The 17,885-nt window shown below is 45.0% G+C and overlaps 1 protein-coding gene across 4 annotated transcripts in view; it reads right to left on the reverse strand.

The window, feature by feature from the left end:
- Window positions 1-17,885, reverse strand: part of LOC110507855 (protein C-ets-1) — a 48,845-nt gene that overhangs the window by 20,988 nt on the left and 9,972 nt on the right. The window contains exons 1-2 of one of the 4 annotated variants that reach the window (XM_021588226.3): window positions 10,459-10,953; window positions 2,930-3,035 (exon numbers count right to left, since the gene is read on the reverse strand). The exons of 2 other annotated variants lie outside the window; for them this stretch is intronic. Coding sequence is in view for 1 of the 2 variants with exons in the window: in XM_021588225.3 (XP_021443900.1) it covers window positions 10,459-10,525 (67 nt within the window). In the remaining variant the exon portion in view is untranslated. Of the gene's footprint in view, window positions 1-2,929; window positions 3,036-10,458; window positions 11,381-17,885 lie in introns of those variants that run through there. One more of the 4 variants, XM_021588225.3, reaches the window with a different exon arrangement.

Consider the following 17,885-nt stretch of genomic DNA (forward strand, 5'->3'; position numbering starts at 1 on the left):
ATTTATTGCCTTACCTCCCTTATCCTACCTCATTTGCACATGCTGTATAGATAATTTTACTACTGTATTATTGATTATATGTTTGTTTATTCCATGTGTAACTCCGTGTTGTTTTATGTGTCGAACTGCTTTGCTTTATCTTGGCCAGGTCGCAGTTGTAAATGAGAACTTGTTCTCAACTAGCCTACCTGGTTAAATAAAGGTGAAATAAATAAAAAAAGTAATAAAATACTACTAATGTTGACCAGTCCTGTGACTACTACTACTGTTGACCAGTCCTGTAACTACTATTACTGTTGACCAGACCTGTAACTACAACAACTGTTGACCAGACCCATAACTACTACTATAACTACTACTACTGTTGACCAGACCCATAACTACTACTATTACTGTTGACCAGACTTGTAACTACTATTACTGTTGACCAGACATGTAACTACTATTACTGTTGACCAGACCTGTAACTACTACTACTGTTGACCAGACCTGTAACTACTACTACTGTTGACCAGACCTGTAAATGCTATTACTGTTGACCAGACCTGTAACTACTATTACTGTTGACCAGACCTGTAACTACTACTACTGTTGACCAGACCTGTAACTACTACTACTGTTGACCAGACCTGTAACTACTACTACTGTTGACCAGACCTGTAACTACTACTACTGTTGACCAGACCTGTAACTACTATTACTGTTGACCAAACCTGTAAATACTACTATTGTTGACCAGACCTGTAACTACTATTACTGTTGACCAGACCTGTAAATACTACTATTGTTGACCAGACCTGTAACTACTACTACTGTTGAACAGACTTGTAACTACTATTACTGTTGACCAGACTTGTAACTACTATTACTGTTGAACAGACTTGTAACTACTATTACTGTTGACCAGACTTGTAACTACTATTACTGTTGACCAGACATGTAACTACTATTACTGTTGACCAGACTTATAACTACTATTACTGTTGACCAGACTTGTAACTACTATTACTGTTGACCAGACATGTAACTACTATTAGTGTTGACCAGACCTGTAACTACTATTACTGTTGACCAGACTTGTAACTACTATTACTGTTGAACAGACTTGTAACTACTATTACTGTTGACCAGACTTGTAACTACTATTACTGTTGACCAGACTTATAACTACTATTACTGTTGACCAGACTTGTAACTACTATTACTGTTGACCAGACATGTAACTACTATTAGTGTTGACCAGACCTGTAACTACTATTACTGTTGACCAGACTTGTAACTACTATTACTGTTGACCAGACATGTAACTACTATTACTGTTGACCAGACCTGTAACTACTACTACTGTTGACCAGTCCTGTGACTACTACTACTGTTGACCAGACCTGTAACTACTACTACTGTTGACCAGACCTGTTACTACTACTACTGTTGACCAGACCTGTAACTACTACTACTGTTGACCAGACCTGTAACTACTATTACTGTTGACCAGACCTGTAAATACTACTACTGTTGACCATACTTGTAACTACTATTACTGTTGACCAGACCTGTAAATACTACTACTGTTGACCAGACCTGTAACTACTACTACTGTTGACCAGACCTGTAACTACTATTACTGTTGACCAGACCTGTAAATACTACTACTGTTGACCATACTTGTAACTACTATTACTGTTGACCAGACCTGTAAATACTATTACTGTTGACCAGACCTGTAACTTCTACTACTGTTGACCAGACCTGTAACTACTATGACCAGACCTGTAACTACTATTACTGTTGACCAGACCTGTAAATACTACTACTGTTGACCATACTTGTAACTACTACTACTGTTGACCAGACCTGTAAATACTATTACTGTTGACCAGACCTGTAACTTCTACTACTGTTGACCATACCTGTTACTACTACTACTGTTGACCAGACCTGTAACTTCTACTAATGTTGACCAGACCTGTAACTACTATTACTGTTGACCAGATCTGTAACTACTACTACTGTTGACCAGACCTGTAACTTCTACTACTGTTGACCAGACCTGTAACTACTATTACTGTTGACCAGACCTGTAACTACTACTACTGTTGACCAGACCTGTAACTACTACTGTTGACCAGACCAGTAACTACTACTACTGTTGACCTGACCTGTAACTACTACTACTGTTGACCAGACCTGTAACTACTATTACTGTTGACCAGACCTGTAACTACTACTACTGTTGACCAGACCTGTAACTACTACTGTTGACCAGACCAGTAACTACTACTACTGTTGACCAGACCTGTAACTACTACTACTGTTGACCAGACCTGTAACTACTACTGTTGACTAGACCAGTAACTACTATTACTGTTGACCAGACCTGTAACTACTACTACTGTTGACCAGACCTGTAACTACTATTACTGTTGACCAGACCTGTAACTACTACTACTGTTGCCCAGACTTGTAACTACTATTACTGTTGACCAGACCTGTAACTACTACTACTGTTGACCAGACTTGTAACTACTACTACTGTTGTTCAGACCTGTAACTACTATTACTGTTGACCAGACTTGTAACTACTACTACTGTTGACCAGACTTGTAACTACTACTACTGTTGACCAGACCTGTAACTACTACTACTGTTGACCAGACCTGTAACTACTACTACTGTTGACCAGACCTGTTACTACTACAACTGTTGACCAGTGCAGTAACTACTACTACTGTTGACCAGACCTGAAACTACTCTTCAGTCTGTCTGTCTCTCTTTACAACACAAGTACATAGCTCTCAAGGAACACCACTCAGATGCTAACAGAGACTAATGCTCTATAGCTGCTCTTCTCTTTTTCTCTCTCCTCTCTATCTTTGAAATCACATTAGTTTCTGATGTGTGGTAAGTGCATTAAGTCCATATTGTTTACCAGTCTTAGTTCTTGCGTGATGACATTAGCTGCCTTTTTCGATTGATCGCTGGCTATGCCTGGTGGAGTGTATTTCTCTTGAATGCTGGTGGAAATTCCCTGCTTTCTGCAGAAGGGATAAAACCGAGACAAAGCTCTTACAAATGGCTCATGGTCACCATATATGCTGCTCACGATCATACACTCAATGCTTCAATCATAGAGAAAGACCAGATGGTTTTATGCGTCTTCAAAATAGAAGTAACGACTTGGTTACAAAATGTCTCACTCTGCAAAACTACATACACAGATTGTGCAATGCCCCAACTCTCTATGAAAAACACCTACAGCACATTTCAGCATTTCACAGCCCTCCAATCCACCCAAGGCAAGGAACAAGGGATAAAAGCAGGAGAAGTTTGTTCTATGTTGTTTGTGAGTTAACCAGGGCTCTGGCTAGCTGTTAGAGTACATGCTAGAGAGCAGAGCAGGTGGTGTGAGCTTAGCGGCATGTAGCAGCTTTCCCTGGCCCCAGCCTTGCATGTAAACACACAGGGGATGCTCTGGGGGAACTGTTTAGGCGTTAAAGCAAACACACAAAATATCTGACAAACAGTTTACTCGCTCGCTTGCATTCTTCTAACAAACCCACCATGCCTGGCCCCCTTTCGTCTAAACTGCAACATTCCGTGAGTACAGTTTCCTGACAGCATACTGAAATATGGCGGGAAGCGATACCGACTGAAAGTAGGGGGAATCCGTCATATTAATAAAATATTCATTCATTCAACAGTTCTCTTTGTGACATTCTACGCACACAAACACTATGAGCCATGGATACAATTCTACATCACACGGCTAAATGCGCTCTGCTCATTCTAAAGCATGGGAGACAGATGGATAGTGGCTAGATAAATTCCCTGCAGACCACATTGTTTTCCTGTTGCGTGCCATACATTCCTCTGCTGTTTTACAATCACTAATGTGTTTCTCACAGCTTTCTTGTGTGCCTTTAGTGTGACCGAAAATGACTGTGGCCCCCTTAGAAAATGGTTGGAGGTCAAATACTGTAGTTGAATTACCCTCTATTTTGGATGGAACATTGTTGTTTTCGAGTTGAAATTCGTGTTTTTAAAACATATCAAACGTCTGGTTACTACTTATTTTTTTGTTGTTTTACCTCTATCTCAATAGAGGTGGTTTTTGATGCAATGCAACCCTTCAGAGAGATATAGCTGTGTGTGTGCTGATCAAATGATGTGTAACAGATAACAGCAACTCATGGAAAATATGCACGGAAGCGTACATACCCTTACACTCACTCACACACTCATCCAAACGCAGGTATAGGCAAAGCATTGAGTAGATGTGACTCACACTGTCAAAGAATGACTGGACTTAACATTGTGTTCCTCTTGCCGTGAGTAAACATGACGAAAGAAATTAGGCTTGCTTTCTAAAAGAATGTTGTTATTTACTCACTATTTGTAATTTATTCCTCAGAGGTTCCCATAAAAACACACTGGAGTCTGAGGTCTGAGTGTTGAGGCAGGAGCATGTAGAGAGACCTCTTAATGTGGTTTTATGAGAAACTGCCAGTGGACTGTGTCCCAGCAGCTCTTTAGTGGTAGAAGTGAACGGTGTCAAAGACAAGTTCTCAATAGGATGGGCCGTTGGGACTCCTCCAGATGCCCACAGTAACTGTTATTAGCAACACTCAGTCTGGAGATTGCCAGGCCAGGCCACTCACTCCATCCAAAATATGCAGATATGAAGAAAGAGAGAGAAGGAGCCAGGTTGCAGTTGAAAATGAGAACTTGTTCTCAACTGGCCTACCTGGTTAAATAAAGGTGAAATAAATTAATAAATAAAAAAGCTAAGGCATCCAGCTGTTACAAACACCCAAATCCCAACCAACCACAGCCTGAGCCCCAACCCCAGTCCCAACCCCCCTTCCTTGGGGTGCCAGAGCAGAGCACATGTGCCTCCGATTTGACTGTGCCTGCATCACTGAGGCTCGACTCGACGTGAGAGCGCCACAGAGTCTCACCTACATCATAGAACTCTCCTCCCCCGCCACAGCTTTCCTTATTGTTCTCTGCTAAGGAGAGCAGACCTGCTTGTCAATACCCCTCTGATGTAGTAGGGTTGACATACAGTCTGTGGCTCATGGGACGTTCACTACTAGCCTGATTACGAAAGCAGCCCACATGCTGACTCCAAAAACAGGTGGTCTGCAGAAAACTGAAAATGCTTACCGAAAGGAATTAGGAAAATCTGGGCCACTGGCCGTAAGCAAACGACTGGGCCGTCCGCAGAGGACACAGAGGACACAGATTGACGTCTATACCAGACAAAGCATCGTTTACTCTGGGCAAACAACCTCCCGATGAGGAACTGTAAAACAGCAGAATGGGGACAGAAATACATGTAGTGCAACACACAGGGAATGGTGGGACGTGTGGGAGGTAGTTGGCCACACCTCCAGACACAGCTATGGATTGGTGAGGCAGGGTGGAGCCCACCAGTTAGCTCTCCCAGTCAGCACAGAAATGTAGAGTAATGGGGAGAGGAAGGGCCTGTGGCGGCAGGAGGCAGCCGGTGGCACGCGGTGGTGTGGCGGGTGCTGTGACTCAGTGATTAGCAGAGACTGACAGACGGCTGGGATGAGACAGGCCGACGCCACATCAAGGCCTGAGGTGACGTTAGACTGAGAGATGCTCATGTGGCCCACAGAGGGGATGGAAAAGAGGAAGGAGAGGGGGAGAGGAGGAATCAGAGGGAGGAGGCTGTAAAAAACCTTCAAGCTTGTTACTTCTTCTTTCCTAACTCGTGGACATGCTGTTTCTTTGTTTTGGTTGGCGTCTCGAGAAGGCTTATTGGTGAAGGCTACACTCCAAGAGATGAATCTACTCTGTTTTTGACAAGGTCTAAAGAAATCATCTTTCAAGAAGTTCACATACCGTTATAGAACTTCAAAAAGATTTAGAGTACAACCAAATTCATTTTTCAACCCGATTCCACACATGCCTATGCTTTCAGCACATCTTACAGAATGTGCCACACCTTCAAATGCCTTTGTTGCGCTCACTCTCCACATATGCTTACTATTTAGCACACTGATGTATCACAAGGTAGCACGCCTACTTTTATATGACTAAGTTCTGAAAGGCAAAATTAATGCGTGTAGTCACAAGAGAGACATCCCGATTTTGCCCACGCACGATAATGTTTCACAGATTAACAGGGCAGGACTAAGGTCAGAGAGATGAATGAACGAAGGAGGAGAAGGAGGAGGGAGGAGATACCCATTTAATGATATTATAGGGTGACATCATAGCCCATTCACAGCAGAGACACTGGGTCATTGTGGCCAGTAGAAAAGTATTCCTCTTCATAGACAACCATTCTACCAACAGCCCAGCCTTTGAAACATCTGCCCCACATGAGATGAGTCTGAGGCACATTCGGGAGACTGGGCATTCAGTGTGTCCACTGGGCACAACGGCAGCCTGGCATCATGGAGACATTGTTTAGCTAAACACTGTCTAATTACTATGGGCAAAGCACCAAATACCAGAAACCAAAAAGTGCTTTTGATCGAACATCCTGGTTGGCCATTACTTGATTCGGCAAAGTGAAATGGACTTCAGCATACCTGTTTGTTCTGTTGGGTCCAGCAGCACCAACCCACATCAGAGGAGCCTGAATCGCCCCACCGCTATTTGCACAGCTGCCAAACGGCCAGCCGGGCTCAAACACGGGCACATTTTGCATTTTACACAGCACTACTGGAGGAGTGCTGACACTGTCAAACCAGCCCTGAGCTGACACATGCTTATTTTAGCCACCCTGCCCAGAAGGAAAACACTCCTCACCATACCAACAGGCACCAAAATTAGGAGGGACAGTCAGGCGTCAGCCTCTGGCTCCTGGCCCATTGTGGACCCTGGCTGGCTGTATGTGACATGGGTGTGTGGTGGCATAGGGGGCCCTGAGTGTAGCCGCCCAGCCCGGTGGTGCAGCATGCCAGTTAAGACAAGCAGCCGCGTCTTAACCAGATAAAAGGGAGACTCGCACCCAGCAGGCCTGCCTGCCACACACATTCCTCTCAGTCAATGAACCCTGACCTGCAGACCTGAAGAACAGAGAAAGAGGGATCCTAGACCATGCAGGGAAGACTCAGTCAGTACATGAAAGCACATGTCCTTATACACGATACAGAGTGGTAGGAATAGTGTAAGTACAGTACTGTAAAGAAGCCATGAGCTACATTCTTTTGAAATCAGAAAAAGGGCCCCTGTTATTTTGCAATCCAACACCCCCCATCTTGAGAAGGAATCGGACTTATCTCAGCATTCGCAGCTCCACTCCTTAGCTTTATCGTTTTGTTATGGCTACTTGATAAACTGAGTAATCAGCTACTGCACCATGCTCTACATTGGACTGTGCTTACAGTCAAATCTAATTCAATATAGCAGCACTTTATTGCCAAGTATTCACTTGCTTGTAGAAATCTTTCACTTGTATTTCCCAATATCTCAATGACGCTGCTCATTTCAAATCTGACTTCTGTGTGGGAATGAAGGATCTACTATGTCAGTACTTATGCAGTAACACTCAGGAACCTGCTTTTTGGTATATAAACAGCTTTGTTTGGGATCACCCCTAACCTCCACAGTCTGTAGGCACTTAAAATGAATTATCTCAGTGGGATAGAGTGAAAAAAGCTTCAGTAAACTGACACTCACTGCACCTTCACAAAGATAGAAAAATAAACAAGACAATGAGATGTACTCCAACCACTTAATCCTATTGTCTTGCTGTGTGAGTGTGTGTGTGTGTGTGTGTGTGTGTGTGTGTGTGTGTGTGTGTGTGTGTGTGCGTGCGTGCGTGCGTGCGTTGCACCCTCTACAACCGTTGTGATTATTACTTGACCCTGTTGGTCATCTATGAACGTTTGAACATCTTGAAGAACAATCTGGCCTAAATGGCCATGTACAATTTTAATCCCCACCCGGCACAGCCAGAAGAGGACTGGCCACCCCTCAGACCCTGATTCTTCTTTAGTTTTTTTCCTACGTTCCTGCGTTTCTAGGGAGTTTTTCCTAGCCACTGTGCTTTTACATCTGCATTGCTTGCTGTTTGGGGATTTAGGCTGGGTTTCTATATAACACTTTGTGACATCTGCTGATGTAAAAAGGGCTTTATAAATACATTTGATTTGTGTTTGTGTGTGTGTGTGTGTGTGTGTGTGTGTGTGTGTGTGTGTGTGTGTGTGTGTGTGTGTGTGTGTGTGTGTGTGTGTGTGTGTGTGTGTGTGTGTGTGTGTGTGTGTGCACATAGATAGAGAATAACAAAATCCTCTGCCTAGGTATCATCACTCTATGGCTCACTTAAACCTTTCCACCATTCACAAAGATCCTGCCATGTTCTGTCATGCCTACTCAGTATAACTCAGCCACGGGGGAACATAGCAATTTCCACTTTTGATCAGAAGGGGCAGGAAGGGTTCACTTCATCAGTGGGCCACTGGTCTACTGTCCTATTTGCAGTGAGAGAAGCTAGCTACATGGAAACGGGGAAGGAGTAGATGTAATGTGCATGTCTGATATAGAGAGTCTTGGCAGCTACAGCCTGACCCCAGCACACACGGTCGGCAGAGAAAGCTAGCATTGCGAAATGGCTTTGCAAGATAGCGGTATGTTTTGGCAACCCCACTGCAGCTGTCAGCAACTTTTTGATATGAGTGCGTTACCATGAGTGTGTGTGCGTATGTGTGTATGTGCGCACACGCGTGTGTGTGTGTGTGTGTGTGTACGTGCGTGCTCTCCTCCTGCAGGTGTAATCTGAGTTAAGGTGGTGAACACATCTCCGGTGCTTGACCTCAAGGAGTCATTACACTTTCTTCTTAATTTTCTGCATAACGGGTTACGGAGAAGTGCATGTATCAAGTTTCTATGGCATCTCAAGCCTTTGCCACCTTAACAGCTGTCACACTTCTGAAGCCATAAATGTATAGATTTGAATATTAGCCTAATGTTAGCTATTAAAGCCCAGTCAGCCCTCTCAATGAAGGAAGAAAGAGTGAAATCAGCCTGACTCTGAATGTAAAAGAACAGTGTCACTTTGAAGGGAATTAAACCACAGAGTTCTAAATACAAACTCAAACACTGTGTTGTGTGGGCTTGCACTCCATGCCCCAGCCCAGTGCAACCATGACCTGGCCTTACGGGCAACAGGCAGGATATCCAGCCTTCAGGCCTGCACACTCATCAACCCCGTCTGCCTCTGGTTCTCTCTTGAGACTCTGGCTAAACCACTCAGCACGAGGAGAAGAGGAGAGGGGGAAAGGAGAGGGGGAAAGGAGAAGGGGAGAGGAGAGGGGGAAAGGAGAGGAGGAGAGGAGAGGGGGAAAGGAGAGGGGGAGAGGAGAGGGGGAAAGGAGAGGGGTAGTACTGATGACTGGGCACCAGTGGTGGTTTCCCATGCAGACAGCAGCATGCCTGATATGACACCCCCTCCCTGGACTGGGGCTACTCTGGGTGGCAAGGGAGGGAGATGGGATTATGATAGTAGGTGCCCGGCAAGGCAAGATCTACTCAGCATGAAAGAGAAGGCTGACTCTCTAGAGAGGGAACTAATTTGAAAAGGGAAGAAAATACACCAAAGGCACATACTAAAGGCACAAGGCTACTGTACAGCTCCATCAATAATGTGTTCAAATTAACAAACGTTTTATGACTGAGTAGAAGTGTCAACTGTCAAATTAACATATATATTTTTTAAACACACAGGAACTTTTCAAACACTAGTAGGCAGAATGTCATACTGATTGCTTTAGTCTCATCATGTTCTTTGCCATAGTTTAACTAAGTGTTCATATAGGTTAAAGAGTTAAATCACGACTCCTCATAAATTAACTCTTCAAATCAAATAACATTTTGTTGGTCACATACTCCTGTTTTTTATGTAATAAATCATGCCTCCTCATAAATTAACTCTTCATCCATGAAATATGATTGTCAGTCTAATGCAGGGTTCAGCAGCTGCTGCTGCAGCCTGCAGTCTAGCCGTGTGACACAGAGCATTAGACCGGTATGTTGAGAACATGAGATGGACGATTAAGAAATACAATTATGTAAACGGGAATACCATTTAGCCTAAATTGCATAAGAGTAATAATGTATTTCCCCTTGTCCCTTATTTTATCCAGCAGAACTGTCTGGATCCACAAACATTTATCCAAAAATGGTGTCTTATTCGTTTACACAATAAACAAATGAATGTTTTGCATGCACAACAATTGTGAAGACGCGATAGGACACCGACATATCCCGTTAGGCTAAATGATGGCTTTATCATAGAAAAATACTTATTACCTCCACTGATACATGTTGCACTACATAGGATGGCATTTGCCTTATAAAAGTTGACCAGAGTTTTAAATGCAAGCCGCTATGCGCCGCACAACATGAAACATACGGAGCGAGCATAGGCAACAGTAATTACAATGTTAGATGTCAAAAAACAAAAGTTGCTGTACTCACCGTCCATTCTTTCAGACTTTATGATGGTTAATGTCGGTTTCATATCGACAGCTGCCGTCATGATCATCAGATCAATTTGTTCGATAACGGGATGATCAATTTAGTCTCTCTCTCTAACACAAGAATTCCGTGATAATTTACAAAAAATGGCTTTCTTCCCTTGCTGTCCAATAAAGTTTTGATTTACTCAAAAACAATATTGCGTTTTTCCTGTCCTCCCGCTTCAATTTATCTCCACCAAAATGTATCCAGTAAGTCTACAAACTTCTCTTTCAATCGCTCTCTGTCCGCTACTCTCTCTCGCTCTCTCTCTCTCTCTCTCTCTCTCTCTCTCTCTCTCTCTCTCTCTCTCTCTCTCTCTCTCTCTCTCTCTCTCTCTCTCTCTCTCTCTCTCTCTCTCTCATTCCCTCCCTCTATCTCCGTCAGGGCGTTTCTGTCGCTCTGACTGAGCAGTACGAAAGAGGTTGTGTTGTTCCCTCCGTGGAGCCTAAATGTACCACCGGCATCTGAAGGGGCGGCGTTTCTACCGCCACTGGTCAAACTCGTTTTGCATAGCCCGGTTCCCCGGGTAGGCATAGTTCTCATTTTACACCACTCCATTGGTCTTTAAGTGAAATCTCCAACATACCGGAGCATCGGGCCATGCAAACGAACTCCACCAGTGATTCACAATTCAATTACATTCTTGCCTGCTGTCTTTCTATGAGAATCAATCATCCGCATGTTCCCGCAAATTAGTCCAATTCGGAGGCTGGTAGTAGGCTATTTTGGACAGCTGATTAGTTAGGCTATTTCTTAGGTCTGAATACTTTTTGAAGGCACTGTAACAAGCATGTCAGGCTAAGGGGACCATCTGTGTCCAACTCCAAGGGTCCAAGCGTCCTCATAAACACCTCAGAGTATTTCCTGTTCACCTTGTACTGATCAATAAAAACCAAGCCTGTCTTTTTACAGAACTGCCTCTCAGGCTTTTGAAAAGGGATGACGTCTTGGGAGAATGCACAGGATTTGATGCTGCTGAAACTTGAAACATATCCTAAATCAATCAATAGCAGTGGCAACCCCTCATTCAGGGCAGGTGGGGCAGAGCATATTTTGCCCCCCCCCCAAAAAAAAAATATTGATTTTTTTTTTTTAAATGTTGCCCCTGTTTTGCATGTTATTTTGGCACTAATATGTGTCAGATATCAGTTTGCAAACAATGTAAAAATGTTTTATCATTGAGTTAATAAAGCATCCATACAAACAGGTGTTTCAGCCTAGCTCAGTGCTTTCTGTGGTGATTGGGCAGCCAGCGGAACATATGGAGTGTAGGGGTTGGTAATGTTCTGTAGTTGCACCTGTGATTGGCTCAGTGTTCTATCACTCATTGGGACACTACGCCACCGCAAAATCTATGGGGAGAGCTCGAAAATGTAAGCTCCTTGGGTGCTGCTATGACAGGGTTACATTAGAATTGCCCATCCAAGAAGGCTCATGGTCATTGGCCACATATAAAATGATGTCAAGTCACGTTATATCTACCGTAGCTTTGATTGGACTGATTATGTCGACATCATACTTTCAAAATCTTAGCTAGCAAGCTAGCAGTCACCATCATGAATCAAATCGACAACCTACTGGCAAATCCTTTTCATATGAAGAGAAATTATACATAAAACGTATTGGTGCTCATCGACCATTGGTTAACTGCAAATCACTAGCCTGCTATTCAGTGGAGTGGGCGCGTGGTCCAAATCTGGGTTTAGGGGTCTCTTTCACTAGCTTGAAAGGATAAACATTTAACATTGGGCATGTTGTCAATCCAGCTGGAAACTTGGAACCGGGAAATCTCATACTACAGTCAGTTCAAGACAACTGGGAACTCTGGAAAAAAGAGCATCCAACTCAGAATTCCAAGTCGGGATTCTCGGGCCTCTTTCTAGAGCTTTGACCTGAAGATCACTGACGTCATGATTCAACCTTGTTTTTTTCAGAGTTCTCAGTTGTCTTGAAAACCCCATAAATACAGAGAATGCCAGACTTTCATGATGAAGTTTGATGACAAAATTAGCCTACGAAGGACACCTTCCTGTTCAAGTGAGCACAGCACAACAAGGCTGAATGAACTGTTTCGCTGCCAGACAAGGCTCTGCTAATATCCAGGTGTAGCAGTGGTAAGGTGTTGGGACTGCTGTTGGGACTCTGCTGTTGGGACAGCTTTATGTAGGCCCCAACCGTTTTGTGGGCACGGTTTGTCACCATTATAGTGCAATTCATGTATTGTTTAGTGTTGTGTTGTGTAGTGGATTTCCTGGCATACATAAAAACATTTTGGGGGGAGTTTGCCCCACCAAGATTTAAATGCTAAAACCACCATTGCTCAGTGGACACAGAAAATTCCAAATAAATGGATCTATTGGCTCTTTATCGACACAAATCAAATTGGGGCCACTGTCATCATGGCCATCACAGCTAATTTGATTTGTAAGGGTTACTGTTTTATCTATAAGTTCCATTTCATGTGTTAGTCCGTTTTTTAGGCTACTCCGATGAGGGACAATCAGCGTGTAATTTCGGAAATTGAATCAAGATTTAGTTCTGCCTCTTGTAGGAAAATGGCTGAATATATGAGCAAGAGTGAAAGGGTGCTGGTGCTCCACTTGGAACAAAGACAACCATATGGAAATTACCTGCCATGGCAACAGATTGTCATTGCAATTGTCACATGCAGGTCTCGTTGCTTCTTTAGTGGAACCTAGCGATGTTGACAACAGTAAGACGGTCTGTCCAAGACTGTCACACCCTGGTCAAAGTATTTTGTGTTTATCTTTATTTATTTGGTCAGGCCAGGGTGTGGCATGGGTTTTTGTATGTGGTGTGTATGTGTGGGGATTGTAGCTAGTGGGGTGTTCTAGCTAAGTCTATGGCTGTCTGAAGTGGTTCTCAATCAGAGGCAGGTGTTTATCGTTGTCTCTGATTGGGAACCATATTTAGGCAGCCATATTCTTTGAGTTTGTCGTGGGTGATTGTCCTTAGTGTCCTGATGTCATTGTTCTGTGTTAGGTTACACAAGTATAGGCTGTTTCGGTTTTCGTTAAGTTTATTGTTTTGGTAGTGTTTGTGTTTAGTGTGTTCCTTCATTAAACATGGATTGCAATAGACACGCTGCATTTTGGTCCGACTCTCCTTCTCATCAAGAAAACCGTTACAGAATCACCCACCACAAAGGGACCAAGCAGCGTGTCAACAGGCAGGAACAGCCCAAAGTGGAGTACAGTATGGACTATACTTCTTGGGAGGAGATAGACAGGTGGGCGGTCGACCCAGGGAGAGTGCCGGAGCCCGCCTGGGATTCGATGGAGCAGTGCGCGGAAGGATATAGGAGAATGGAGTTTGCGAAGCAAGCAAGGCGGCGTGGACGGAGGCCCCATAGTCAGCCCCAAAAATTTATTGGGGGGGGGCTCAGGGAGAGTGTGGCAGAGTCAGGAGCCAGACCTGAGCCAACTCTCCCTGTTTATCGTGAGGAGCCAAGGAGGAGACCAGAACCAGAGCCGGTGTTGGAGGTGAGCGAAACAGAGACTGTGAAGGAGTTAATGGGGAAATTGGAGGAGAGAGAAATGAGGGAGTTGCTGTGTTGGTGTTTTAAACATGGAATTTGCCCGACGGAGCGTGTCGGGGATTTGATGGCACCTGGGTCAGCGCTCCATACTCGTCCTGAGGTGCGTGTTAGTCGGCTGGTGAAGATGGTGCCAGTCTCACGTACCAGGCCTCCTGTGCACCTCCCTAGCCTTGCACGTCCTGTGCCAGCACCGCTCTCAAGATCTCCAGTACGCCTTAACGGTCTAACCCATCCTGTGCCACCTCCACACCCCAGCCCTCCGGTAGCAGCTCCCCGCACCAGGCTTCCTGTGCGTGTCCTCGGCCCAGTACCACCAGTGCCAGCACCACGCATCAGGCCTACAGTGCGCCTCGCCTGTCCAGCGCTGTCGGAGCCCTCCTCCTCTCCAGCGCTGTCGGAGTCTCCCGCCTGTTTAGCGCTGTTAGAGCCTTCCTTCTCTACAGCGCTGCCGGAGTCTCCCGCCTGTTCAGAACTGCCAGTTAGCATAGAGCTGCCAGTTAGCATAGAGCTGCCAGTTAGCATAGAGCTGCCAGTCTGCAAGGAGCTGCCAGTCTGCAAGGAGCTGCCAGTCTGCAAGGAGCTGCCAGTCTGCATGGAGCTGCCAGTCTGCAAGGAGCCGCCAGAGCTGCCTGTCTGCAGGATGACGCCAAAGCTGCCAGTCTGCAAGGAGCCGCCAGAGCTGCCAGTCTGCAAGGAGCCGCCAGAGCTGCCAGTTAGCATGGAGCAGCCAGGGCCGCCAGTCAGTATGGAGCAGCCAGGGCCGCCAGTCAGCATGGAGCAGCCAGGGCCGCCAGTCAGCATGGAGCTGCCAGTCAGCATGGAGCAGCCAGTCAGCATGGAGCAGCCAGTCAGCATGGAGCAGCCATTCAGCATGGAGCAGCCAGAGCAGCCAGTCAGCATGGAGCAGCCAGAGCTGCCAGTCAGCATGGAGCAGCCAGTCAGCATGGAGCAGCCAGAGCTGCCAGTCAGCATGGAGCAGCCAGTCAGCATGGAGCAGCCAGAGCTACCAGTCATCATGGAGCAGCCAGTCAGCATGGAGCAGCCAGAGCTGCCAGTCGACCAGACTCTTCCAGATCTGCCAGTCGACCAGACTCTTCCAGATCTGCCAGTCGACCAGACTCTTCCAGATCTGCCAGTCGACCAGACTCTTCCAGATCTGCCAGTCGACCAGACTCTTCCAGATCTGCCAGTCGACCAGACTCTTCCAGATCTGCCAGTCGACCAGACTCTTCCAGATCTGCCAGTCGACCAGACTCTTCCAGATCTGCCAGTCGACCAGACTCTTCCAGATCTGCCAGTCAGCCAGGATCTGCCAGTCAGCCAGGATCTGCCGAAACCACCAGCCAGCCAGGTAGATTCATCAACCTGCCTGAGCTTCCTCTCACTCCTGAGCTTCCTCTCACTCCTGAGCTTCCCCTCAGTCCCGAGCTGCCTCAGTCCCGAGCTGCCCCTCAGTCCCGATCTGCTCCTCAGTCCAGTGGGGTTCTGGGTGAGGACTACTAGGCCATGGTCGGCGGCGAGGGTTGACTATCCAGGGACGCGAGGAGAAGGGACTAAGACATTGATTGAGTGGGGTCCACGTCCCGCGCCGGAGCCGCCACCATGGACAGACGCCCACCCGGACCCTCCCTATTGTTTTGAGGTGCGTTCGGGAGTCCGCACCTTAGGGGGGGGGTTCTGTCACACCCTGGTCAAAGTATTTTGTGTTTATCTTTATTTATTTGGTCAGGCCAGGGTGTGGCATGGGTTTTTGTATGTGGTGTGTATGTGTGGGGATTGTAGCTAGTGGGGTGTTCTAGCTAAGTCTATGGCTGTCTGAAGTGGTTCTCAATCAGAGGCAGGTGTTTATCGTTGTCTCTGATTGGGAACCATATTTAGGCAGCCATATTCTTTGAGTTTGTCGTGGGTGATTGTCCTTAGTGTCCTGATGTCATTGTTCTGTGTTAGGTTACACAAGTATAGGCTGTTTCGGTTTTCGTTAAGTTTATTGTTTTGGTAGTGTTTGTGTTTAGTGTGTTCCTTCATTAAACATGGATTGCAATAGACACGCCGCATTTTGGTCCGACTCTCCTTCTCATCAAGAAAACCGTTACAAAGACAAGATTACTGGTAGAAGTAGACAGCTAAAGTACAATCGTTTCATTGTTTGTGAGATGTGGAATTAATTCCTCAAACAAACAATACAGTGACATTGGATTTAGCCAGTGTATCAGCATCCAATCTACACAGGTCTGCATACACAAAATAACATAGTTAGCTAGATAAGTCAATATGGTCCATCTTAATATGCATGGCAACATGATTATGCATGTACGTAGCTACAGTATACCTCTAAATGGGATTGGGAGTTAGGGGAGCCAGGGGTATTGATCATGTATGGATTTTTAAATAGAGGTCTTTCACCATCTCCATTAGCGAACCTGGATAATGTTTCACTTGACAGATATCAACCGTAGTGGAAATGCCAGGCAGAGATGTCGTGTGGCCTCTGCGGTCTCACTGCTCCTCACAAGGGGCCGTCAAGAGGGTGGGAGGGGTGGTTTAAGGGTACCTTTCAATTAGTTTCAGTCAGTCCGTCAGTCACTCTCCTCTCTCTCCCTCTCACTGCCCATCTTTGTTTTGGCTTAATGAGCTCCTTGTATCTACTCTTAAAAGGGCAGCCCAGATCCTTTGTGCCTGAGAACAGCCATTAAGACTAATAGCGTTGCTGACTAATATCTGGACTGGAGCTAGCAGAGTGGTCTTTTCAATGGGGGTGCGTTATGCCCCCTCTCGCTCCCTTATATGTATCATCCATGTGTTAATGGTGAACATTTAAAGTGGGTATTAATCTATCTATGTACTTAATATATTAGCTTGAAACTTACTCAGTTCTGCAAATAGGTCAAATTGAATATACATTTCTGTTTAATGTTTTGAGAGCTCCACAGACACATATAAGTGCAGGCAGACTGATGTACCCATTTTCTACTTGGTTGATACACTCTAGTCTTCATTCAGTATTATCTTTCTGACCTGCTAAACTTATTTCCATGAGCGTTACAACAGAGTGAATAAGAGCTGGGTCTCCCTTTACTAAAACACTTTAAAGACAGAATCTGAGAGGAAATATTAAAATAAATAAAACATTATCATTCTAAAAGCCAGGTACAGATGTAGGATCTTAATTTGCAGGAGTGAAATTCAGGAAATGTACAACTTGTAGTGCATTTGAGGTTTAAAAAGTCTTCTGAAGTTTGAAATTTACGAAAAAAATGTATCAACCCCAACAAAAATGTCCATTAATTGTAATCCACATAATCATTCACATTTCCTGTTGCTGCAGGATTATTTTCCTGCTGTAGCAAACTGCCTCAAATGAAGATCCTACATTTGTAGGAACTAGGGCTATTGTTGTTTGCCCAAAGATGCTGTTTCCTGGATACTACTACGTCAGGTAGCCTAGTGGTTAGAGTGTTGGGCCAGTCATTGAAAGGTTGCTGGATTGAATCCAAGGTAAAAAAATAAAAAAAAAATGTTGTTCTGTCCCTGAGCAAGGCAGTTAACCCACTGTTCCCTGGATGCTGTTAATGTTGATTATGGCAGCACCCAGCACCTCTCTGATTCAGAGGGGTTGAGTTAAATGCAGAAGACACATTTCAGTTGTACCACTGACTAGGATTCCTTTCCCAAATATGTTAGTCACTGGTCATTGTACTGCAACGTATACATTGTACAGTTACAGGAAGAACGGATGTTTATGGGAATGAAAAAGTCTATACATGTCATTGTACGTGTAAGTGACATCCCTCTCATGAGACTGAGCAGCAGCACCACCATCATCTCC

The sequence above is a fragment of the Oncorhynchus mykiss genome, chromosome 27 (assembly GCF_057628025.1).
Source record: "Oncorhynchus mykiss isolate SJ-2025 chromosome 27, ASM5762802v1, whole genome shotgun sequence".
Classification (NCBI taxonomy): Eukaryota; Metazoa; Chordata; class Actinopteri; order Salmoniformes; family Salmonidae; genus Oncorhynchus; species Oncorhynchus mykiss.